This window comes from Geotrypetes seraphini, chromosome 2 (assembly GCF_902459505.1).
Source record: "Geotrypetes seraphini chromosome 2, aGeoSer1.1, whole genome shotgun sequence".
Lineage (NCBI taxonomy): Eukaryota > Metazoa > Chordata > Amphibia > Gymnophiona > Dermophiidae > Geotrypetes > Geotrypetes seraphini.
This window is the reverse complement of record NC_047085.1, coordinates 409,168,402-409,193,804: the sequence shown is the minus strand read 5'-3', so window position 1 is coordinate 409,193,804 and position 25,403 is coordinate 409,168,402. Positions and strand designations below refer to the sequence as shown.

Genomic DNA, 25,403 nt, shown 5'->3' with positions numbered 1-25,403 from the left:
TGATGCCATCAATGACGCAACAGAGAGACTCAACGACAGAAGAAAGCCGCGAACCAGCCTGTTTAGCGTACTGCGGCTGCCAACGCTGGAGGGAGGTTTGTTATTAAAATCATCTCGCCGGGAAGGTCGCAGAGTCAGCGGGGGTTGGGCTGGGAGGGGAGGGTCGCAGAGTCAGCGGGGGTTGGGCTGGGAGGGGAGAGAAGCATCTGCCTCGGGTGCTTCAGGCAGCAGCAGCGTTTACAATTCGCTGCTGTTGCGGCTTCAGGCCTTCCTCTCTGGCCGGTCCTGCCTACTTCCTGTTTTCATGAACACAGGACCCGCCAGAGAGGAATACCTGAAGCCAGCAACAGCAATGAATTGTGAATGCTGCTGTTGCCCGATGAAGTAGTTGAAGGAAGAAAGTGAGCAGAGGGGGAGAGAATGGCTTGGAGGGAAGAACAAATGGCAAGGCATGGAGGGAAGGAGGAAGGTATGCCAGACCAAGGGAAAAGGAAAGAGGAGATGGAGAGAGGCCATATGAGATACAGAGAGAGGGGGAAGACACTGGATGGAAAGAGAAGAGAGGGCAGTGAATGAAAGAGGCAACATAGAGGGTGAACAGTATTCTAGCACCCGTTAATGTAACGGGCTTAATGACTAGTTAAATATAAAGGCTGCAGTCATTGTTCTGAATCCAACATTGTTTTTTCCTCCTTCAGAATTGTACTCTCTTTACTTTCAAATCTGAGAGGGAAAACAATGGCAGATTTAGGAGATCTCCCATGATTCCTCCTAAAGTAGTGGTTTTCAACCCAGTTCTCACGGATTACCTGGATAGTCAGATTTTCAGTCTATTCAAAATGAATAACTATGAGATAGATTTGCACACACTGCCTTCTTTGTATGCAAATTTCTCTCATGCCTATTCATTGTGGATATCCTAAAAACCTGACTGGCCAAGTGGTCCCTGAGAACTGGGTTGAAAACCAGTGCTCTAAAGGAACACGTTTCAAAGCCTATATTATGTCCAAGAGCAGCTACAAATCACAACATTGATATGTTTATGCAGGTGTATACATTTCCTTTCCAAGCTCTGCACAAACCACATTTTCTTGCCATTTGCAGGTCATATAGAGTACATGTGTAAATATCTGCTTTCTATATTGTGGGTTTTCCATGTGTATCTGAGAAAAAGGTATAAATACGACTGCTAGTCTATGCTAGATTCCCAAGACCAGGTCAAGAAGGGTCTTGCAAAACGATCACCCAAATGACATTTGCTACTTCTTGGGTTTTGACCAGGTACTAGTGACCTGGATTGGCCACCGTGAGAACAGGCTACTAGGCTTGATGGACCATTGGTCTGACCCAGTAAGGCTATTCTTATATTCTTACGCTTTTGGCCCAAGTAATGGAAGAGGCTTTGACTTTTGGGATGTTGAGGAACATGTTTTGAAAACGAAATGATGATTGTTGGAGTAACCTAGACCAGAGGTTTCCACACAGAAGCACTGCCAATCTAGAAAAAAAGAGCAGGAGAAAGCTGGAATTGAAGTTAGCAAGATCTTTGTTTACTTCCTCCTTTTTATTATCTGAACTGCAGGAAGCCAGCAAGTCTTGCAAGAGGACAGGACCCAGAAGGTTCTGTCAATAGAGGAGGTGGCAGCAACTATAGCTAAACACTGTTCTCTCATTCCTGGCTGTGATTGCTAGGATTACCAGAGGGCAAGGAGGAGAAGAAATGACAGATAATTGTATTCAAGAGGGAAGATTACTATGACAAGCTGGATAGAGGAGATTTAACTAATAACGGGGATAAGTTGCTGATACAGATGTTTGAAACAGAGCTAAGTTGGTGTAAGAAATTGCCTGTCACCAGTATGGCTTCTTTCATAAGTGCACCAGGAAGGAGGGGGAATAAGTGGTATCTTGAAGGAGGACAAAGGAAGGAAAAGTGTCTGTAGGAAAGGGAGATTACCTGGATATGCAATGAAGAATAGAGGGCTTGGAGGAAGGGTAAGGAAGGAAGGAGAAAGTGTCTGGTGTTGCAAGGAGGAAGAAAGTTCTAGGGAAAGGGAAGTAAAATCCAGGAGGCAGTGCTGTGGGAAAGCTCTGAGACAAGAGAGCTCTGCAGAAGGATCATAAAGTAGAGGCAGGAGGAAGCTCGAAATCTGATGAAGAAGGTGGAAAGGGAGAACAGAAGGTAGGAGAGAAAAAAAGGGGTGTTAAGAGACCATGGCTATTTTGAATATATATTGAAGCCACCCCATCCTACTGGATTTAGAGGACCTAGGAGAAGCTGAAGTTAATGGCACCCCCTCATTCCCCTCTACAAGAAGTCAAGAACAAATATAAAAAAAGATATATACCTCAACTGCCTGCTGCTGCAGCACCAAACAGTCTTGGACTATGAAGGAAGAGGAAGCCAGACATTTGCAAATGCGAACAGGCACAAAGAGCACATTCTGCCTTAGAGGATTCAGAACCTGGAGTGAATATCAAAGATGTTTTTTTTGGGGGGGTAGGGGGGTTGGTTTCATTTCATTGGTTGGACAGGCTCAGATGCCAGTCCAACTAATCAAATTACAACAAGTAAGTAAACAAAAATGCCTTTAGGATTTACTCCTGCCTTTGAATCCCCACTGCTGCTGTGCTGGAGGATGGCAGGAGGAGGAGTCCTAATACTATGCTGGCCTCTGATTGGTCAAGAAGCCAGCCTGTGTGGATTGTGTGTCTGGGAGAGAATTCTCCGATGTCAGGATATCTGAGAATGGACTAGAAGACTGTAAAATGCCGGTATGATGCTCAGGACTATATTGGCTGGCAGGAGGAGGAACCAGGATGTAAGAAGGAGCAGGAGCATTGTGGAGCCATCAGTCACAGTCAAGACCTCCACTGAAATCTCTGACCACACGCCACTGATAGGTTGATTGAGTAGCTAAGGAAGGAGTTACTTTTTCATATGAGTTATACTGGTGTTGGATAACTATTTCCTTAAATACATGAAATTATAATTTAAAAATTGACGTGTTTACTCATGTTCCCTTTGTCTAATAGTAATTTTTGTTTAAAGATTAAAACTATTCAGTGTGATGTGTGCCATGACAGAGGAAATCAGGCTCTATCCAGTGTGTCTGAATGTAACCCACTTTGTGTTGTTATTGAAAAAAGGGTGTGAGCTAAATCCAAATAAATTGTTACATTCAACTTAACTTTTCCACTATCAGTTAAAAAGAGAAAAAAAATGCTAGGTTAAGGTTTATCTTTAAGGAGACAAAATCTGGCCCTATTCACATACCCCCTCCCTCATCCACCCCACCACACAGACACATACTTTAATGACAGAATGATAGCACCAACCTCTTCACAGTACTTTAGGTCAACTGATTTGCCATCACTGTTTACGCAATCCAGCATCCTGGTTTTGATGCCATTGCCACAGACAGCCTTCTCGCTCAGCTGACATGTACTCCAGTCTGCAAGTGAGAAAGTAGTAAAGAAAGGATCCAGTGAAAACAGTGTCTGATTAACTTTACATAACTCTCTGTTTCATACTCAGATAAAGTTATATAGTAACATAGTAGATGACGGCAGATAAAGACCCGAATGGTCCATCCAGTCTGCCCAACCTGATTAAATTAAAAAATTTTTCTATTTTATTTTTTTTAATTTTTCTTCTTAGCTATTTCTGGGCAAGAATCCAAAGCTTTACCCGGTACTGTGCTTGGGTCCCAACTGCCAAAATCTCTGTTAAGACTTACTCCAGCCCATCTACACCCTCCCAGCCATTGAAGCCCTCCCCTGCCCATCCTTCACCAAACGGCCATACACCGACACAGACCGTGCAAGTCTGCCCAGTAACTGGCCTAGTTCAATATTTAATATTATTTTCTGATTCTAAATCTTCTGTGTTCATCCCACGCTTCTTTGAACTCAGTCACAGTTTTACTCTCCACCACCTCTCTCGGGAGCGCATTCCAGGCATCCACTACCCTCTCCATAAAGTAGAATTTCCTAACATTGCCCCTGAATCTACCACCCCTCAACCTCAAATTATGTCCTCTGGTTTTACCATTTTCCTTTCTATGGAAAATATTTTGTTCTACGTTAATACCCTTCAAGTATTTGAACGTCTGAATCATATCTCCCCTGTCTCTCCTTTCCTCTAGGGTATACATATTCAGGGCTTCCAGTCTCTCCTCATACATCTTCTGGCGCAAGCCTCCTATCATTTTTGTCGCCCTCCTCTGGACCGCCTCAAGTCTTCTTACGTGTTTCGCCAGATACGGTCTCCAAAACTGAACACAATACTCCAAGTGGGGCCTCACCAATGACCTGTACAGGGGCATCAACACCTTCTTCCTTCTTCTGACTACGCCTCTCTTTATACAGCCCAGCATCCTTCTGGCAGCTGCCACTGCCTTGTCACACTGTTTTTTTGCCTTTAGATCTTCGGACACTATCACCCCAAGGTCCTCTCCCCGTCCGTGCATATCAGCTTCTCTCCTCCCAGCATATACGGTTCCTTCCTATTATTAATCCCCAAATGCATTACTCTGCATTTCTTTGCATTGAATTTTAGTTGCCAGGCATTAGACCATTCCTCTAACTTTTGCAGATCCTTTTTCATATTTTCCACTCCCTCTTCGGTGTCTACTCTGTTACAAATCTTGGTATCATCTGCAAAAAGGCACACTATTCCTTCTAACCCTTCAGCAATGTCACTCACATACATATTGAACAGGATTGGCCCCAGCACCGAACCCTGAGGGACTCCACTAGTCACCTTTCCTTCCTTCGAGCGACTTCCATAAACCACCACCCTCTGGCGTCTGTCCGACAGCCAGTTTCTGACCCAGTTCACCACTTTGGGTCCTAACTTCAGCCCTTCAAGTTTGTTCAACAGTCTCCTATGAGGAACTGTATCAAAGGCTTTGCTGAAATCCAAGTAAATTACATTACATTACATTACATTACATTAGGGATTTCTATTCCGCCTGTGCCTTGCGGTTCTAGGCGGATTACAATATAGAAAATATCTGGGACATTACATCTAGCATATGTCCTCGATCCAGCTCTCTGGTCACCCAATCAAAAAATTCAATCAGGTTCGTTTGGCACGATTTACCTTTTGTAAAGCCATGTTGCCTCGGATCCTGTAACCCATTAGATTCAAGGAAGTACACTATCCTTTCTTTCAGCAACACTTCCATTATTTTTCCAACAACTGAAGTGAGGCTCACCGGCCTGTAGTTTCCTGCTTCATCCCTGTGACCACTTTTATGAATAGGGACCACATCCGCTCTCCTCCAATCCCCAGGAATCACTCCCGTCTCCAGAGATTTGTTGAACAAATCTTTAATAGGACTCGCCAGAACCTCTCTGAGCTCCCTTAGTATCCTGGGATGGATCCCGTTTGGTCCCATCGCTTTGTCCACCTTCAGTTTTTCAAGTTGCTCATAAACACCCTCCTCCGTGAACGGCGCAGAATCTACTCCATTTTCTCGTGTAACTTTGCCAGACAATCTCGGTCCTTCTCCAGGATTTTCTTCTGTGAACACAGAACAGAAGTATTTGTTTAGCACATTTGCTTTCTCCTCATCACTCTCCACATATTTGTTCCCAGCATCTTTTAGCCTAGCAATTCCATTTTTTATCTTCCTCCTTTCACTAATATATCTGAAAAAATTTTTATCTCCCTTTTTTACATTTTTAGCCATTTGTTCTTCCGCCTGTGCCTTCGCCAAACGTATCTCTCTCTTGGCTTCTTTCAGTTTCACCCTGTAATCCTTTCTGCTCTCCTCTTCTTGGGATTTTTATATTTCATGAACGCCAACTCTTTCGCCTTTATTTTCTCAGCCACTAGGTTGGAGAACCATATCGGCTTCCTTTTTCTCTTGTTTTTATTGATTTTCTTCACATAAAGGTCCGTAGCCATTTTTATCGCTCCTTTCAGCTTAGACCACTGTCTTTCCACTTCTCTTATGTCCTCCCATCCTAACAGCTCTTTCTTCAGGTACTTTCCCATTGCATTAAAGTCCGTACGTTTGAAATCTAGGACTTTAAGTATCGTGCGGCCGCTCTCCACTTTAGCCGTTATATCAAACCAAACCGTTTGATGATCGCTACTACCCAGGTGAGCACCCACCACATTAGAGATACTCTCTCCATTTGTGAGGACCAGATCCAATATCGCTTTTTCCCTTGTGGGTTCCGTCACCATTTGTCTGAGCAGAGCCTCTTGAAAGGCATCCACAATCTCCCTACTTCTTTCCGATTCCACAGAGGGAACATTCCAGTCCGCATCCGGCAGGTTGAAATCTCCCAACAGCAGAACCTCCTCTTTCCTTCCAAACTTTTGGATATCCACAATCAGATCCTTATCAATTTGCTGCGATTGAGTCGGAGGTCTATAGACTACACCCACATAGATAGAAGTTCCATCTTCTCTTTTCAGAGCAATCTATATCGCTTCTTCCTCTCCCCAGGTCCCTTGCATTTCGGTCGCTTGGATATTGATCTTTACATAGAGAGCTACTCCTCCACCTTTATGACCATCTCTGTCCTTCCTAAAAAGATTATATCCCGGTATGTTTGCATCCCATCCATGTGATTCACTGAACCATGTCTCTGTGATAGCAACAATATCTAGATCTGCCTCTAATATCAGGGCTTGCAGATCATGAACTTTGTTGCTTAGACTGCGAGCATTTGTGGTCATCGCTTTCCAGCTATTTTTCAGCGATAATCTCCTTTTTCGTATGGATTTTTGTGTCGTTTCACTTTCCGTTGCAATACTAAGAAATGAGTTGCTGATATTGCTTATGTTGCAGCCTTTACTACTATCACATCTTTTCTTTTGCCGGGGGTGGTCTCTATAATTGTCCTTCGTACATACACCACCCCCACCTTCTAGTTTAAATGCCTAGAAAAATATTGTCTAAATTTCTCTGCAAGGTTTCTTTTTCCTGCTGTAGTAATATGTAGCCCATCAGTGCAATATAGCTTCTTGTCCTTCCATGTATTTCCCCATCTATTTCACCTTTAATGGTGAAAAGTCAATAGGTCCTACAACCAATGTAATGTTTTGCCTAACATTCTATATAGAATGCTGGAAAGAATTATATAAAAGGGATCTGTGTTTGCCTATTAAGTTCAAGTTCAAAGTCAATTATTATTTTGTATACTGCCAATTGGTAACCTCTTCAGCCTTTCACATTACAAAATTGGTATATAAGAAATAAAAGAAGCATATAAGAACTAACAAAAGTCATACCATTCAGAGCTTTCCCTGATCCCAGCTGTCCTCCAATGCGTGACTTTACAGTAAAGTGCAAAAGGAGGGATATCTTAGGTATCAAACATCTGATAAAAGAGACATGTTTTTAGGTTACTCTTACAGTGTGTGATGGAAGTGTCCTGCCTAATCTATAATAGTAATATATTTCATAGTGTATGTTCAACCACACTAAAAATGGCATGCCTAAATGTATCCAATCTAATGAATTTAAAGGAAGGTGCAGGTACAAGATCCTTTATCTGAAATTCCAAAAATTGAAAAGCTTTGAAAACTGAAATTTGACATGAACCGGAAGTAATTAATTTCCCTGACATGACACATGCTGAAACAAACACAAGTGCATTCATTTATCTTGATCTCTACGCAAATCAGGTTGGAGGGCTGGAAAGTGAATGAAAAGTGGAGCACTGCAGATTCCAGGGTGGCAGTGGGAAGAAGAAAAGGTCGGAGGGCTGTCTTTTTTTGACTTAACATTATTATTCCAAAAACCAAAAAATACCAAAAAATGAAATATACCTGGTCCTAAGGATTTCGGATAAAGGATCTTGTACCTATACTATTAGTAGGTTTTGGTTAAGTAAATGCACATTTCTTGTAGGAACTTGCAGGCCAAAATTTTTCATTCTGCTTAGTTTTTTAGCAGATATTTCATTTTACTATTATTTTTTAAATGTCTTTTGTTGCAGGGGCAACATGATCAAAAGTGCATATCATTGTGTAAGACTGCAATTCATGGTACAAATAGACTGCATTATGGAGAATTATTATGTCAGTAAGTGAATAGACAGTAAGGATATGAATTTGAAATGACATTTCCCATATTGTTTTGTAGGGATGGGATGCCATTTTCACTATGTTTTTGATGTTACTTGCCAAAAATAGTACACAGTTTTGAAAGACAATGCACTATTTGGAAAAAGGGCACACTTTTTCTGAAAGTGTGCACCTGCATGAACTATCACACATATCCAAATAATGTGCTTGTACATGCTATAGGGAAAGGCCCAATGAAAATGATTGAAATGTATATTCTCAGAAATGTCATAGGAACATAAGAATAGCCTTACTGGATCAGACTAATGGTCCATCTAACCCTGTATCCCGTCTTCATGAAGGCCAAGCCAAATCAGAAGTACCTAGCAAAAACCCAAATAGCAGCAACATTTCCTGTCACTGATTCAGGGCAAACAGTGGTTTCTCCCATGTCTGTCTCAATAGCAGTTTATAGACTTTTCCTCCAGGAACTTGTCCAAACCTTTTTAAAAACCAGCTACATTAACTGCTCTTACTACATCATCTGGCTAGAGCTTAATCTGTTCTCTGAGTGAAAAAAATATTTCCTCCTATTGGTTTTAAAAGTATTACTGTGTAACTTCATCAAGTGTCCCCTAGTGTTTGTAAATCTTAATGCAGTAAAAACATTGATCCACTTATACCCGTTCTACTCCACTCAGGATTTTGTAGACTTCAGTCATATCTCTCTTCGGCTGTCTCTTTTCCAAGCTGAAGAGTCCTAACGTTTTCAGTTTTTCCTCATATGAGAGGAGTTCCATCCCCTTTATCATCTTGGTCGCTCTTCTTTGAACCTTTTCTAGTTCCGCTATATTCTTTTTGAGATAAGGAGACCAGAACTGAACACAATACTCAAGGTGAGGTTGCACAATTGAGTGATACAGAAGAATTATTTTTTTAAATTATTTTATTTATCATTTTACAATTATTATCAAGTATAAACTTGTACAAAAAGTAAAATTTAAGTCAGAAGTAGATATCCATACTAATCAAGAATTAAATCAAGAATATAGAATTTACTTAAATTTTAACTCAAGTCCTCCTTTAGAACCAAGATGGAACAAGAATGAATTTAATAAAGAAAATATAAAGAAGAATGCTATGGCTAAATTAAACTAAACTTAGGGCAACCTGTAAATCCATCTAGGGCTAGATCTTATCTTTTTCTTTGTCCAGTCGTGATAACGATAGGAAAGCCGTCAGATGGAAAGGTTAAAAAAAGACATATTTTTGTGAAGAATAATATACAATACATTTGCATGGATGACACAAATAAAACGTTGCCCCTAAGGCTAATACTCTAGGCTTTAAAAGTAAAAATTCTTTACAACGTCTCTGGCAAGGTCTGGGTATATTTGTATCTGCGTTCCTAGAAATTGTTTCTGCTTATTTCTGAAGAAAAGTCTCAATAACCAGTTTTTATCTGGGGCCAAAGCCAGGGTTAGTAATAAGGTTGCAGGTACTGCCCTTTCCCTATCAGAAGATTCCAATAAGGTGGACACATCCAAAGTTTCCTGTACATCTTTCTGCTGTTGTTTCTGCTGGTTATTGGGAAGAAAATAAACTTATGTAAACAGAGGTATTGCTTCCTCAGACATTTCCAAAATTTCCAACATATATCTTTTCAACATCTCCCGAGGAGTAATTATTGTGACCTTGGGAAAATTCACCAATCTTAAGTTATTGCTACGGGAGAAATTTTCCAAAAACTCAAGCTTTCTCCTAAGATTGGTGTTATCTTTAATAAATGTCTCATGAAGCTGTTTGGTCTTTGATATCTCCTGGTTAATGCTGACAATTGCTTTTTTAGACTCTAATACTTCTAATTTCAAGTTCTGAATATTATTAGCATAAACTTTTATTTTCTCTTCTATTTGACAAAATTCAGGTTTTATTAAATTGGGGATACTAGATACCAGGTCCCAGAGAGAGTCTAATGTTACCTCCTGGGGTTTTTGAAGTTGAGGAAAATGGACTGCAAATTCCTCTCCAGCTGGTGATTCTCCTCGTTGATCGCTCTCCTGGGTTTGTCCGTCCCCTTCAGTCCCTTTTTGTCCGTCGACTCCTCAATCCCTGCGCCTGGACTCTCTTGCAATTGTAGAGAGTCTGGCTCCAAGCTCTCTTCAAAGATTTCACCGGCCTCCAGAGCAGGACAAGCTCCCTCTTCCGAGAACTCCCCCGCCCGAAGGAAGCTGGTATCCTGAGGGTGTGGGGGCAGAGCCTTCGTGTCGGGACTTAGCATGGTCTCCAGTCCCAGAGAGATCGCCTCCGTTCCGCCCATTTGGGGCATCTCTAGCAGGACAGCCTCCGGCGACTGAAGGGCGCCCTGCATGCGCTAGATAAGCTCCTCTATGTTGCCCAAACCGGCTGCTCTGGAGCTCCATGAGGCCCCAGCTGAGCTCCTTCCTCTCCGTTTGGGCATCTCGTAGCTTTAAGTAAATTTACTCCGGCATAGGTTAAGTATATAGCGAGCTCACCGACGCGTGACGCTCAGCTAAGTCAGTCAACAGCCATCTTGGATCTCCCGATACAGAAGAATTATAACATTCTTAATTTTGTTTACCATCCCTTTTCTTTTATAATTTATTTTTCTTTATTTTACCAATTTAGAAAACATTACATCATTGATAAACATCACTTTACATGTGATAGTGGAACATTTGAATCCAAAACTAGATTTATTTGTCCCCAAATTGACTTCCAAAATATATTTATAAACGGACAAAAAAATAGCAGATGATCCAAAGTCCCTATATCCATATGACAACGCCAGCATCTATTAGACTTAGAACTATCAATTTTATTTAATCGAACTGGGGTCCAGAAAATCTTATGTAACAAAAATAACCATGTTTGCCTCATAGATGCTGACGCTGTACACTTCATTCTCCAAGTCCAAATTCGTGGCCAACGAGATACAGAAATATACTGTTTTATCTCGATATTCCAGATGTCTCTAAGGATATTCAAAAATCCAGAAATCAATTTGTACCACTGGGCATCCTGATGTCCTACTAGATCGGTTTGGTAGCAAAGGATCTGCAGGCTGAAATAAGTTTTTAAATTTTTCCATTCAGGGAACCCACTCTGAATAGCCTGCTTCAACTGCAACCACCTATATTGTTGAGATTTTAAAATTCCAAATGACTTGCAGTTGTGAAAAATCAAGCAGATTTCCATTAGACAATAAATCATCTAATGTCCGTATACCCGCCTGCATCCAATTTTTCCAAGCGATCCCAACACCGCCTGTTTGAATCTTAGAGTTTAACCATATGGACTGTAAAGTAGATTTCATTATAGGAACCTCCGTTAATTTATCAATAAGTTTGATTGTTTTCCACGTGTCGAATAAAATCACATATTCCTTACCATAACTAGGTATTCTGATATTTAATATATGAGAAAGTTGCATCGGGGACATGATTTTCCACTCCAGAAATAACCAATCTGGTTGATGTTCCATTATATAGGCTTGATGATACCTATAAAAGTTGGGAAAATTTACCCCACCCTCCGCAATTGGCTTTTGTAGAGATACTAAAGCAATTATTGCTTTTTTCCCAAGCCAAATACATTTTGTCAAAATAACATTTAGCTTTTTGTAAAATGACCCCTGAAAATAAATTGGTAACATATCCAATTGGTAACAAACTACAGGCAAGATCATCATTTTGACCGTTTGAACTCTCCCCCACCAAGACAAGTCTAAAGGGTTCCATTGCTCACACATCTTTGTGATTTTTAATAATAGAGATTTTTCATTTATCTTCATCGTTTCTTCCAATGTACTTTTAATCAAAATACCTAAATATTTAATACCATCATCCTTCCAGATAAAAGGAAATTCATCAAATAGTCCTTTTACACAATGTACATTTAATGGAAGAACCTCTGATTTACTCCAGTTTATTTTGTAACCAGAGAACTTTCCAAATCTGTTAATCAAATCCAATAAATTTGGAATGGTAGTTTCAGGATTTTTCAAATAATACTTTTTCAGAACATAGAAACATAGAAAACATAGAAACATAGAAATAGACGGCAGATAAGGGCCAAGGCCCATCTAGTCTGCCCACCGCAATGACCCTTCCCCACCTAACTCAGTGAATAGATCCCACGTGTCTATCCCATTTGGCCTTAAAATCAGGCACGCTGCTGGCCTCAGTGACCTGAAGTGGAAGATTATCCCAGCGGTCAACCACTCTTTCAGTGAAAACGAATTTCCTGGTGTCACTGTGCAGTTTCCCTCCCCTGATTTTCCACAGGTGCCCTCTGGTTGCCGTAGGACCCTTGAGAAGAAAGATATCTTCTTCCACTTTGATGCGACCTGTGAGATACTTGAACGTCTCGATCATGTCTCCCCTCTCTCTGCGTTCCTCGAGTGAGTAGAGCTGTAACTTATCCAGCCTTTCCTCGTACGGGAGATCCTTGAGACCCGCGATCATCCGGGTGGCCATTCTCTGGACCAACTCTAGTCTCAGCACATCTTTTCGGTAATGCGGCCTCCAAAATTGCACACAGTACTCCAGGTGTGGTCTCACCATGGATCTATACAATGGCATAATGACTTCAGGCTTACGGCTGACGAAACTCCTGCGTATGCAACCTATGATTTGCCTTGCTTTGGAGGAAGCTTGCTCCACTTGATTGGCAGCCTTCATGTCCTCACTGACGATCACCCCTAGGTCACGTTCTGCTTCAGTTCTTGTTAGGATCTCGCCATTTAGGGTGTAAGTCTTGCATGGATTTTGGCTGCCCAGGTGCATGACTTTGCATTTTTTGGCATTGAAGCTGAGTTGCCAGGACCTAGACCAGCGCTCCAGTAGTAGTAGGTCGTGCATCATGTTGTTGGGCATTGAATTTTTGTCTGTTGTACTCTTGGCCAGTACGTTTTTACTTGAAAAGGGGAGTTAGGTAGGGATGTCCGTTATCTCCATTGTTATTTGATATTGTTTTGGAACCCTTGTTATTGGCTATCAAACAAGCGAAAGAGATACGTGGTATTCCTTCTGCATATGCAGAAACTTTGTATTCCTGACCTGCATAAGGAATACCACGTATCTCCTTTGCTTGTAAAACAAGGGTTCCAAAACAATATCAAATAACAATGGAGATAACGGACATCCCTGCCTAACTCCCCCTTTCAAGTAAAAACGTTCTGAAAAAGTATTATTAATATATAATCTAGCAGAAGGGGAGCTATACAAGGTTTGAATCATTTGTATAAATCCAGAACCAATACCAAACCAATCCATAGTCTGATACATGAAAGACCATTCTACTCGATCAAAAGCCTTCTCTGCATCTAAGGATACAGAAAATGCCAGATCATCCAAATTTTTTGTCAAATTTAGCATATGAAAGGCCAATCTAGTGTTTGAAGAATGTCTATGAGCAACAAACCCTGTTTGGTGGATACCAATAATATAAGGAAGAGCTTTTGCCAAACGTAAAGCTAATAACTTAGCTAATATTTTCCCATCTACATTGATCAAAGAAATCTGCCGATAATTAGAAACCAACATGGGATCTTTATTTGGCTTGGGTAAAACAATAGTTAATGATTCTGCCATAGTACCTGTTATAGAACTTTTTTTCAGTTGATCTTGATATAAATTTAGTAGATGGGGGTATCAATTTGTTTTGAAATGATGTATAAAATTCTACCGTATATCCATCGCCACTTATAACGTATATCCTAACCACACCTAAGGCTAGGCATGGGTGTGGTTTCACCCAGAAGTGGCCTTAGGTGAGCTTAGGCAAAGACTACCAGCAGAAGAGATGCCCAGTCCCTCCTGCCATACACCCCCTACCTTCCCGAAAGTTCACCAGCAGGAGTGATGCCACTCACCCCCTAAAGGTAGCCCAACTGTACTCCCCAAAGCCCACTTCCACTGGACCCAGACCTCCCCAAGCCCATCCTAAACTTTTTCAGATGGCTGGCCAATGGGTCCTTCCTGTGTCTAGCCGACAGGCCCGCCTTCACTGGAATGGGACTGGGCATCCCTCTTGCCAGGGGATGTGTCAATGGGGTGGTGGCAGGAGGAATTGGGCACTCCTCCTGCCACAGACATTTGGAGGTGGGGTGGGACTAGCTTCGGGGGTCCCGGCAGGAGGGACTGGGCATCCCTCCTGCTGGCAGTCTTTGCCTAAGCTCACCTAAGGCCACTTCTGGGTGAAACCACACCCACGCCTAGCCTTAGGTGTGGTTAGGAGGCCCTACTCACCTCACTAGGTTCCTCGAGGCACCTACAATGTAGGCGGCCTGCCTCGGGAGTTATTTTTCATAAACGTGCGTCCTGATTGGATTTTAGGCAGTGGTAGGCCACCTAAAATCAGGGCGCCGTTTATAGAATTTGCTCCTTAGTGCCTTTTCATGAATTCTCCCCTTACTGTTCACTTTTAACTATTTAGCTCCCAAAATGGAAAAAAACAAACCCAAACAAACCCTAAATAACCCCAAACAAACAGAAAAACCTTGTAACTGGCATAAGAAAATAATAATAATAAAAAAAGCAATAATCATTTTTGTTCTCCACCGCCCCTACAGTATACTAGTACATTTCAAATATGACTGTGCTAGACGTACCTGTAACATTATAATCATAGTGATAACAATTTTTGTTAAGATGGCAAGGCTCAGTCTCAATGTCAACATGACAATTTTTTCCTTCATCAGTTTGTCTTATGGGATAGGCCGACCTTTCACGAAGGTTGCTGCCACTGCAGGGCTTGAAAAGTAAACCAAAACACAAACTTTGAGAAACAAATCTGTACAGAAAGATGGCATAGTGTCAGCTGCAGTAATATTTCCCAATAAAAATACTTTTGCTATCAGTTTGTATACTGAGCAGTAGCAGGACAGGAGCCTCATGTCGCTGGTTGATTCCAAATTACTTGCTAATTGTTTTATGACAAACAGCTCTCTATGAGATTGAATTTAAACATTACAGACCCCTGAGGAAGGAGTGTTTTTCGAAACATGGACCGTGTCGGGTCCCGTCTCTTCATGAAAGAGAACCACCTTTTGGATCACTGCATTGTATTGACTCCAATAAAGATCCTGCACTCTGTATATCGTATCTGCAGTCCTTTCTTTTGTTTTTGCCAATAAAACATAAACATCTTATTGGTTGACTTTAGCACTGTGATCAGGGATCATAATTTTATGTAGCTGAAGGCTTCAGTTTGCTTCTCTGTGTTTACTTTCATACAAGTACATAATCACTGTAGGATAATTTTCTCTTTATACACATAAAGACTTAGAAGGCAGCAACCTACAGAAAAATGGTTGAATTAATACTAGTTCCCGTCTTGTGCTAATTCAAGTATTTCTTTTTCAGAGACCAGAAAAACGAATGTACAAAGATCCTCCCCCTAATTTTAAACATGCTCACAGGAATGCATTTGTGGGCTGAGTGCAGATGATGAGAAAGCATATGCAAGCTTTTTGCAGTCAAAGGACGGCAACTTTCAGATGGGTAACTTTATCCTATAAATGATTTTGAAAATTGCAGTTGAATCTTTTAACCCAAATGTAACCAAAAGATCTTATTTTGCTCTTTTCATTTACCTGAATGAAGTCAAGGAACTGTGGGGTCCTCTTTGTTATTTGTGTTAGGGTTACCATATGGCTCCAGAAAATAGACGGATTGGGACATCCAGGTTTTATCAATTTGTGTCAAACAATTAACATGGGAATTAGCATATGCTAAGTGTCAAGCTGCCGTATTTATTCTTAGTGCATGCTAATTCCCACATACAAAGGGCAATTGTATGACTAAGTGCTCATGGATATGCACAACTTTGCATGCATAAATGCAGAGAAAAGTATCACTTGATGATGTAAGCATCCTAAGCAGTATTCTATAAGGACATGTGACATGGAAACAAATTTGTCCTCTTCCCCACGGCATCTCAATTTCCCATCCCATCCCTGAAAGCTCTGTTCCTGTCCTATTCCTGCATGGTCTGTCCTCATCTACACAAGTCTGGAACACTTTAAAATCAAGTATCTAAGGCTTGTATAGTTAAGGCTGAGCTTTCAGGAATGGGACACGGACAGAACTCGCAGGGACGGGACTGGGATATTGAGATCCTGCGGTGACGGGGACAAATTTATCCCTGTGTCATTCTTTATGCAACTGCAAGAGAGCACGGATTGGGCATGGGTGGAATATGGGCAGGACTCCCAGTTACACATGCAACTTACATAATACAATCAGGCTCATGATCAAAACATCCAGAGGTCCAAAAACCTGCTTAAATTGGCACTTGGACGTCCTAATAGCTGGGACGTCCAAGTGCCGATTGAAACCAACCTTCTGGATGTATAGCAGGACTTCCAAGCTGCTGTGCAGCTTAAAGGGGCATGTTGAGAGGGGTGTTCTGGGAGGCATTTGAGTGGACTCTGGGTAGGCTTAGACTTGGATGTCCTGCAGGGATAATCTTCAAAAATGTGGGGTAAAATCATTAATATAAAAAATCATAATTAATTGTTTTAGCAGATACTGAAAAGGAGGCGAGACTGAACCTCCACTCCAAATCTATAATCTTTATGGTGGTGAGACCTCAGAAATTTATAACCCAGTTCACTATAGGACAGCCTAGGCTGGTCCACTCAGTGGGTTTCTTTTCAATCACAGGTCAATCATCGCCTCCAACCTACTTCAAATTTTTATCTTATTAAAATAATAAATATCCTAAATATTCTATAAACGTTACAAATGTGGAACTTAGCTTCAGATGGCAGTGAAGCTTTAATTCAATCGTGATCCCAACGGGGCCCGTTTCACCCTTGGCTTCATCAAAAGATCAAGAAAACCGATTATGTCTAAACATGTTCCCAATTACATTTAACCTGAAGTCTGGACTTATTGTGAATAGGGTTAATGAGCACAGATCAGCTGTTTTGACCAAGAAGTTTGGTGCTCCCCTTGTCCAACACTTCCAGGAGACCGGACATAATTTCTAATGTTTTAGGGAGTTTGCTGTTGATTCTGTCACAGTGGGCAATAGAGGAGGTGACACAGACAGATATTTGATCCAGTGTGAACAACGCTGGATTTATCGTTTACATTCTTTAACACCGATAGGTTTGAATCGGGCAGTTGAATGGAAGATATATTTTTTTAGGTGTGTGAGGAATAAGATGTTGATTGGTATGTTGTGATTGTTTGTGGACAAAAATAGACGATTAGTTGAATGATTGTGAGATCTAGGATTGATTGAGGTTCTAGTATGGGCAGTCTCTTTAAGAGCAGTGTCAGGATGAGTTTCTAGCATGGGCGGCATCTTAATTATGCCGCGGCGTCTATGCATGCCAACACCATTAGAGGCAGAGGTTCCCGTGGCTCGCAGAGAGTATAAGTTCCAGAGAGAACTATTTTGCAATAGCACGGGCAAATTAGAACGTTCTGCCAATTGTTAAGTTGAGTGCATATAAACGTTGACAGTGCTGATGGATACTGATGTTTTGAGTTATGTGAGATTAGATGATTGGCGGATAGTATGGGTCCGCTCGGTGGAAGCTCTGTTGTAACTGTTAAGATTCAATATGAGGGTGTTTTTTTTTAAGTTCGAAATGTTTATTGGTTTTATATAACAAACAGTAAAATAGCAGTACAAGCAGAGTCAAATATGAGGGGTTTTGATTCACAATTAGTCCAGACTTGATCCTCCAGTGTTGCAGGCTTTGTTTAGAATTTTCAGTTTGTTTAGTATATGTTTATTTAAGTTTAGATGCATGTGCTAAGGAAGCTTATGTGGGTATGAAAATGGTTGGCTGATTACCTTCTTATTTTTCAGGTTAAATGTGGTTGGAACATATTTAGACATAATCGGTTTTCTTGATCTCTTGATGAAGCCAAGGATGAAACAGGACCCGTTGGCATCATGATTGAATTAAAGCTTCACTGCCATCTGAAGCTAAGTTCCACATTTGTAACGTTTATAGGATATTTATTGTTTTAATAAGATAAAAATTTGAATAAGGTTGGAGGCGGTGATTGATCTGTGATTGAAAATAAATCCACTGAGTGGACCAGCCTAGGCTGTCCTATAGTGAACTGGGTTATGAATTTCTGAGATCTCACCACCATAAAGATTACATTACATTACATTAGTGACTTCTATTCCGCTTGTATCTTGCGGTTCTAAGCGGATTACATTGGAAGATAGCTGGACATTTCCAGGAAGTTACATTACATTGGAGGATATCTGGACATTTCCAGGAAGTTACATTACATTGGAAGATTTCTGGACATTTGCAGGAAATTACATTACATTGTAAGGTAGTTGGTTTCAAGTTACATAATGAGGATTCAGATCTGGAGTGAAGGTTCAGTCTCACCACCTTTTCAGTATCTGCTAAAACAATTAATTATGATTTTTGATATTAATGATTTTACCCCACATTTTTGTAGTTTATCATTTTTGATTTTCTAGTGGGTTTTTTTGTCTTTTGTTTTGTGTTCTTTAGGGATAATCAACACATTTGGCAGATATCCTGGATGGAACATATACATTTTCAGTTAGACCTGATTTAAAAGGGTATAAGTGTTAAAAAGGTACCCAAAGTCATCAGATAACCACTTCAGAAATAAAGTAAAGACTCACACACACTTCCCCAGAACTGACCCCCTCACATCCCTAAATATCAGAATACAGATGTACATATATGTCTCCAGAACATCAGCACCTGGTATAGGAAAGCCTAGTAGAGCTGCACACAGGTGTCTTAAGTATCCTAGTGGGTGGGCTAGTGAACCATAGAGAGGAGTAGCTTGGAGGGCTCACCATAACCTATAAGGGAGTTCTGGTGAGATGTTTATCAGGCACCCTTTTGTGGAGTTCACAGCAGTGCCCCATTGCTCTGTTGCCATGTCTAGGTGGCCAGTCCTTTACAGGACTGGCCCCTCCCATGTCCAAATAGTCTTGTTCTGGGCATTTGGGACTTGGACAAAATTTTGGTCGAAAATGTGGTATAAAGATAGACGTCCTGGCGGTCTGGGCATCCCAATGGCCTGGACATCCAGATAGAGGATTTAAAAGAATATATATATATAAAATGGAACTGTATGATGGTTTGCCTTTTGAAAATAGGCATTTTTTTACTGTCGACTTTGGATGTCTAGCACTATATGCCCAAATCAGACTTAGATGTATGTTTTGAAAATGCCCCTCAGTGGGTTCTGTTCACCTTGTCTGTGGGAACCTAAATACAAGGTGCACCAAGGCTGGGTTGCAGTTATATTTATATCTGAGCACCCGGAGGCCATTATACAGTAGAACAGGCTCTCACTGGATGGCATCCAAGTTCCTAAAAGGAGGTGTCCATTTCTATAGAACTACCTCCTAACTGCTTAACACAGTTTAGTAAAAGGGCCACCTGGGAGTGTGTTATTTGTTTTGCCATGTGAAATCTAAGGGCTGCTTTTACAAAGGTGCGCTAGCGGTTTTAGCGCGCACTTAGCACGCGCTAGTCGCTACTGCCTCCTTTTAAGCAGGCGGTAATTTTTCAGCTAGCGTGTGCTGTAGCGTGCGCTAAAAACGCTAGCGCACCTTTGTAAAAGGAGCCCTAAGTTTAGAAAGGACATGGAAATGAGAATTGAGAATATCCAAGACACAAATCTACACAATCCTCTCCCCCTCCAAACCTGTATTTTACAAGGGATCTGTAAAATATGGATAAGATGATGCAAGACTGCACGCCCATGTTTCCCCATGCCTAGTACTTAATAGTCATTCTTTACTGAGGTGACCTTTGTCTTCATTTACATATTGTTGGAAGTTCCACATATTCTATTGTACCACTTTTTAATTCTTAATTATTTTTTAAAAATTGGAATTTATTAACCACCATTGTGAAAAGATTCACCCAAAGCTCTCCTAATTTCTCCCTTGAAAACCTACTATACATCTGTATCTGGTAAGGCTTAGAAATTCTTACCAAGGTGCACTGAGTCCACTGCCCCCATTCAGACATAACGCAATCTTCGGGACATGGTAACTTGCACTTTCTAGCTCCATGAGGCATCTCTTCGGGATCACACAGGTAGTCTTCCACCGTATCAGAAGGACCATCAACTGTGTTCTGCATGCATCTATAAAGAAATAAATTGCAGGTAACAACTACAGAGCGGTGGTTACACAAAAGGAGAAAATATGTATTTAGAAAACAGACAGTCAATATCTTAACTTAAAAAATCAACAACAGATTAAACATCAGATTTCCATGTTTTTAAAAAAATTTTATTTAGTTTTTAGTTCCAACAAAAAGAGCAATACAATTCATATACAAATAATGATAATCAACCAAGCACTTATAATCAATCAGTATCTATACAAAAGATAAAAATTCCCCCATCCATCATTACCATCAGGAATAATACCAAAACAAAAGATATACCCCCCTCCACCCCACCACCCCTGGATGTGTGGGTGAAAAACAACAGAAAATAAAGATAAAGACAAAAGGACAACTATAGCAAATCTACAAAAGACGTCAATGAACCCCAAACTAATTTGAATATCTTATTATGCCCCAGCATATCAGCATTCATTTTCTCATATTTATGTCATACAGCTTATCTGGCTAGCCACAACTATTTAAGTGCTGGCTGGTTATCTTTAGCAGGCAAAATGGGCTACTTAAACACCAGGCCTGTCTTTGGCCACTATTAATTTAATTGGCCAGTGCTGAATATTGACTTAGCTGGTTAAGGCCCTCTTTTACTAAACTGTGGTAGAGGTTTTTACCACAGCCTGGAGCACTAAATGCTCCGACGCTGCTCTGACACTCATAGGAATTTTATGAGTGCTGGAGCATTTAGGCCCTGATTCTGCAAAGTTCCATCCCGATTTTAGGCAGCTGTAGACGTCCTACAGCTGTCTAATCAGCCAATCGGGATGCACATTTTTTTTTTAAATGCTTACGCATCTCCCTAGTAGAGGAAGAGATGCTTAAAATGTAGGCCAGCAAAATGCCAATCAGGCCTTAGGATTAGTGGGGATGGGCGGACCCGCTATGCCTAAGGCCTGATTGGTCCAGGCTTCTAAAGCCTTGGCCAATCAGGCCTTAGACTTAGCGGGGATGGGCTGGGAAGGGGCAGGCCCGTCTCATTTCGACGAGGCGGGCCTGTCGGCTGGACGGCAGCAAGACCCGTCCAGCTGGCCAACATTTAAAGGTTAGTTGGCGGGGGGAGGTTTGTTGGGGGGAGGTTAGGGGAGTCATCGGGGGAGGTCGTTAGCATGGGGGGTCCAGAGGGGGTCTGCCTTTCCGGCAGGAGGGGTTTGGCACCCTCCTGCTGGCGATCTAGAGTTTCGGGGGGAAGGGGCGGCTTTCCGGCAGGAGGGGTTCGGCACCCTCCTGCTGGTGATCTAGAGTTTTGGGGGGCGGGGACGGCTTTTTGGCAGGAGGGGTTCAGCACCCTCCTGCCGGCGATCAGACAGGCGGTTGCTATACTTATCCCTTGCCGCGATAAGTGTAGCGGCCGCCTCTACTCTAACCCGATTCTCTAACTGGCGTCTGTAACATGGACGCCGGTTACAGAATCGGGGTTAGTGTAGGCCCGATTCTGTATAGGACACCTCTCCCGAGCGTCCTATACAGAATCAGGGCCTTAGTGCTCAGGGCCGCGGAAGAAACCTCTATCATGGCTTCGTAAAAGGGAGGGGTAGGCTAAGTTAATAGCAGCCCAGAAAAACCCCAGATATTCAATGCCAATCACCAGAAATAGCCCAACATTGAAAATTCAAGCTCACCGACGACTGCAGGACTTAGCACGCTGCCTTCGGCAGTCTGAATATCAGCCCCTTAGTACTTAATCCATGCTGCAGATGATACTGACCTGATACTTTCAAACCTATTGAAGGGACTCAGTTATAGGATCATGACTCCTCTCATCTATACAATGATTTTAGCCTACGTATTAACAACTACAGTAGAGTAACCTAATGAAATTGAACACTGTCACAATCCTAGCCCTAAAGCTCGGCTTGTGCCAGGCATGGCTGTGGCTAAATCTAGCCCAGCCATTCAAAGAGCTAACCATGGGGATAGGGTTGTGACTAAAGACAAGGAAAAACCTGTATTTCCCTTTAATCCTCATGTGGCTGATTTCTGGGGAGGAGAACACCAGAAAGACAGCAGCCTGGAACAGCCATTGAGGCATTCTACTCCCCCTGCTAGCTCCCAGCTGCAGGAGATAATTAAAGGTACTAGGAAAGCTAGGCAGAAGATGCAGGCTGGCCCTCCCCCTCAGAGAACAGGGCGTGTCCGCCTCAATGCTTTAGAGGCTGCTTTGAGGAGACAGTCAGTTTACCCTGGGCTAGCCCAGGAAGGGGACCTACAGGACTGCTCTCCTGAATCTCAGTCTTATTCAGACATTGAGATGTTGGATACAGCCATTGACCCTGTTGCCAACCAGCCAGCACTGTCAGAACCGATGGACTGCCTTGAGACTGCCAGCATGCCTGAAGATTTGCCTATGGAGGAAAGCTAAGTGGCAGGGCTGTGTAGTTTGTTTGAATGCCTAGGATAATTTCCTTTGATGTTTGGGTCTCGGATAATGTTTTCCCCTGAGGAAAGAATGAGATTAGTGCTGTACTGCTGTGTTGATGCATGGAAAAAAAAAAACACGTTTTTTTTTTTAGAACTTAAATGCTCTGGATTATTTAAGTTTATATTTTGAGTTCTGAGATATTGTGTGTGTGTGTGGGAGTAGTGCAAGTTGGGGAGAATCCACTTTCCATTCTGGTTGGGATTGTGGGGCCATTAGTGGCATTCTGTTAAACAGAAAAAGTTGTGGATTCAGCTACTCCCCTCCCCCACCAACTCCTATTAAGTTGGTTGGGGCCAAGCCTGACTTTGGCTGGGCTTGGACACCACACTATATGAAAGCTATTGAGGCAGTACAATATTGAGCAACTGCCTGTTTTCAAGGGCAGCAGCATTCAAGACTGTTGGCTTTCATTGACTTTGATGACCTGCATGAAGGTGAGAGCTGGCACAGATTAGTTTCCAGCTCTGTTTTTTTTTTTTATTTTACCTGTTTACTTATGGTTTGGCAAAAGATTGACTTGAAGTCTACTCCAAGCTTATCTCCACAATAAAAGGGGACTTGAATGACCTTTGAATTGACTTGTTTTTGAATGTTTTGTCCTTATATTTTGGACGGTGACCAGCAGGACTTCCATCTTTTATGGGAAGCACGTCGGAGTTGCGCTATCGTGAGCGTTGACCGGAGCCAAATCCATACATGAGCACCGGCAACGCCACAACACTTACAGAGTAAGTGCACAAATTCAGTCTGTTTTCTGGCATTTATCCTGCCCAGTGGGTCTTGACTAAGTCTAGACTGTGCTGTTCTGAAGGTCATAGAGTTCCTATGAGCTTTGGAGCAGTGCAGAGCAGTCAGCGTGCCTGCCAGCACTGAAAACCTCTTCCACACTTTTGTAAAAGGGTGGGGGCCTTCATTTGCATGCTATTTGTATTGAGCACAAACTTTTTTTTTCTGGTGCTGATCCCTAATGGAGGAAGCTATCATGTTCTCCTTTTTTTGGCTTTGAAATTTGCCTTAAGTACGAGCCTGCATGGGCTCTTCCTCTGATGTCACTTCCTAGGCATGGGTCCAGGAAATGACATCAGAAGAAGAACCAGCACAGGCTTCACAGGTTGCTACTCGAACCACGAACGTTACAGAGGTAGGCGGGAAGTTGCATGCATGGTAGTGGGGGGGGGGCGGCGAAGGAATAGGGGGGTGGAACGGAAGATGGGTGCCGTGCCCCTACCAAGAAGGTGCCTGGGGCAGACGGTGCCTGGGGCAGACCGCCCCCCCCCACTTTACTACTGGACCAATGAAGTCTAGGGTCTCCATATGTGCTGTAGCATTGTCCTGTTGGAGATAAAGTAGTCTCTTGACATGAATTGCTGGCAACAGCTTCTGCATCAAGAAGATGTCCTGGCAGTATGCACCATTGATCTGAACCCCAGGATTGATGAAGAACAGATCTGTGAATCTAAGTTTTGAGATTGTGACCGAGACCATGACTGATTGGCTGAAGGTCAGGCGGGTCCGTAGTAGGCGTTTGGCATTAACCTCATGTTTCAGTGTGGTTGGACGCACATACAGGCAATCATTCTGTATGTTAATCGGTGGAGCTACTGTAAATATCTTTTCATCTGAAATCATATGAAGCTGATGCTGTGCTCTGAGTACTTGGTCAAAAGCTGCTTAAACTGTTCAGATGTGTGTTTTTGTTGTACAAATTAACTCTTGAGCATGATGCCTTTTAAGACACTTTAATTTCAGATGGCCAGGAATTATCCTAATCATCTGACTTAATCCTGTTTCTCTTGCTATTTGACAAGTTGTTTGCTGAGTTTGCAGTGCATTCTCCTGGCTCAGTACAAGATTGCGTACAACATCAATGTGCGAATCGAGTGCGGTCATCCGCTGCCTGGCTTACGGTCCACAGTGCCTGTTGCTTGGATCTTGCACAGCAGAACATCAAGGCCATTTTTGTTCCAAACCTTCTGTGGGAACTCTTTCAACAATCATCGACTGCTGTAACATTCTAGCAGTACCAAGTTCTGTATCAGAATTCGGTCTTCTGCAGTGAAAACCATTTTGATACAGAGACTGTTTACAAACTATTGACTGCTTCTGCATGTATCCCATAGCAACAATTAATTTTCACAAGGTAGTGTTGTGGTGCAGTGGGAAATATTTACAACATTTTACGTCAACTTCTTTCTGGACATGACACACTAAATTTGATAAGAATCAATCAAGTTCTGTGGAAGATACAACAAAAACATGTTGGTATGTTTTTTTTCGGTTCACAATATAGAATATGGGCCTGATTCTCTAAAAGTGCGTCCCGATTTTAGGCAGCTGTAGGCGTCCTACAGCTGTCTAATCAGCCAATCGGGATGCATGTTTTTTTAAAAAAATGCTCCCCAGGCAGGCTGCCTATATTGAAGGCGAGGCCCGCAAGACACCTAGGCCCTGATTCTGAATAGGACGCCCGGGAGAGGCGTCCTATTCAGAATCGGCCTAAACTAAACCCCGATTCTGTAACCGGCGTCCATGTTACAGACGCGGGTTAGAGAAACGGGTTAGGTTAGACACAGCCCGCTACACTTATCGCGGCAAGAGATCTCTCTGCCGCTATAAGTATAGCGGGCCGCGGCCCCCTGACCAGGAGGGTGCCCAAACCCTCTGCCCGAAGACGCAACCCCCCCCCACTACCGACCGCCCCCCCCCCGACATTACCGATCTCCCCCCTCCCCCCGACAATATCGATAGCTGGCAGGAGGGTG

At 42.2% G+C, this 25,403-nt stretch overlaps 1 protein-coding gene across 1 annotated transcript in view; it reads right to left on the bottom strand.

Moving 5' to 3' along the window:
* The window catches only part of THSD7A (thrombospondin type 1 domain containing 7A), a 763,222-nt gene that overhangs the window by 41,819 nt on the left and 696,000 nt on the right, over window positions 1-25,403 (bottom strand). The window contains exons 20-22 of the mRNA XM_033931006.1: window positions 20,028-20,181; window positions 14,667-14,808; window positions 3,340-3,455 (exon numbers count right to left, since the gene is read on the bottom strand). Of these exons, the coding sequence (XP_033786897.1) occupies window positions 3,340-3,455; window positions 14,667-14,808; window positions 20,028-20,181 (412 nt within the window). The remainder of the gene's footprint in view (window positions 1-3,339; window positions 3,456-14,666; window positions 14,809-20,027; window positions 20,182-25,403) is intronic.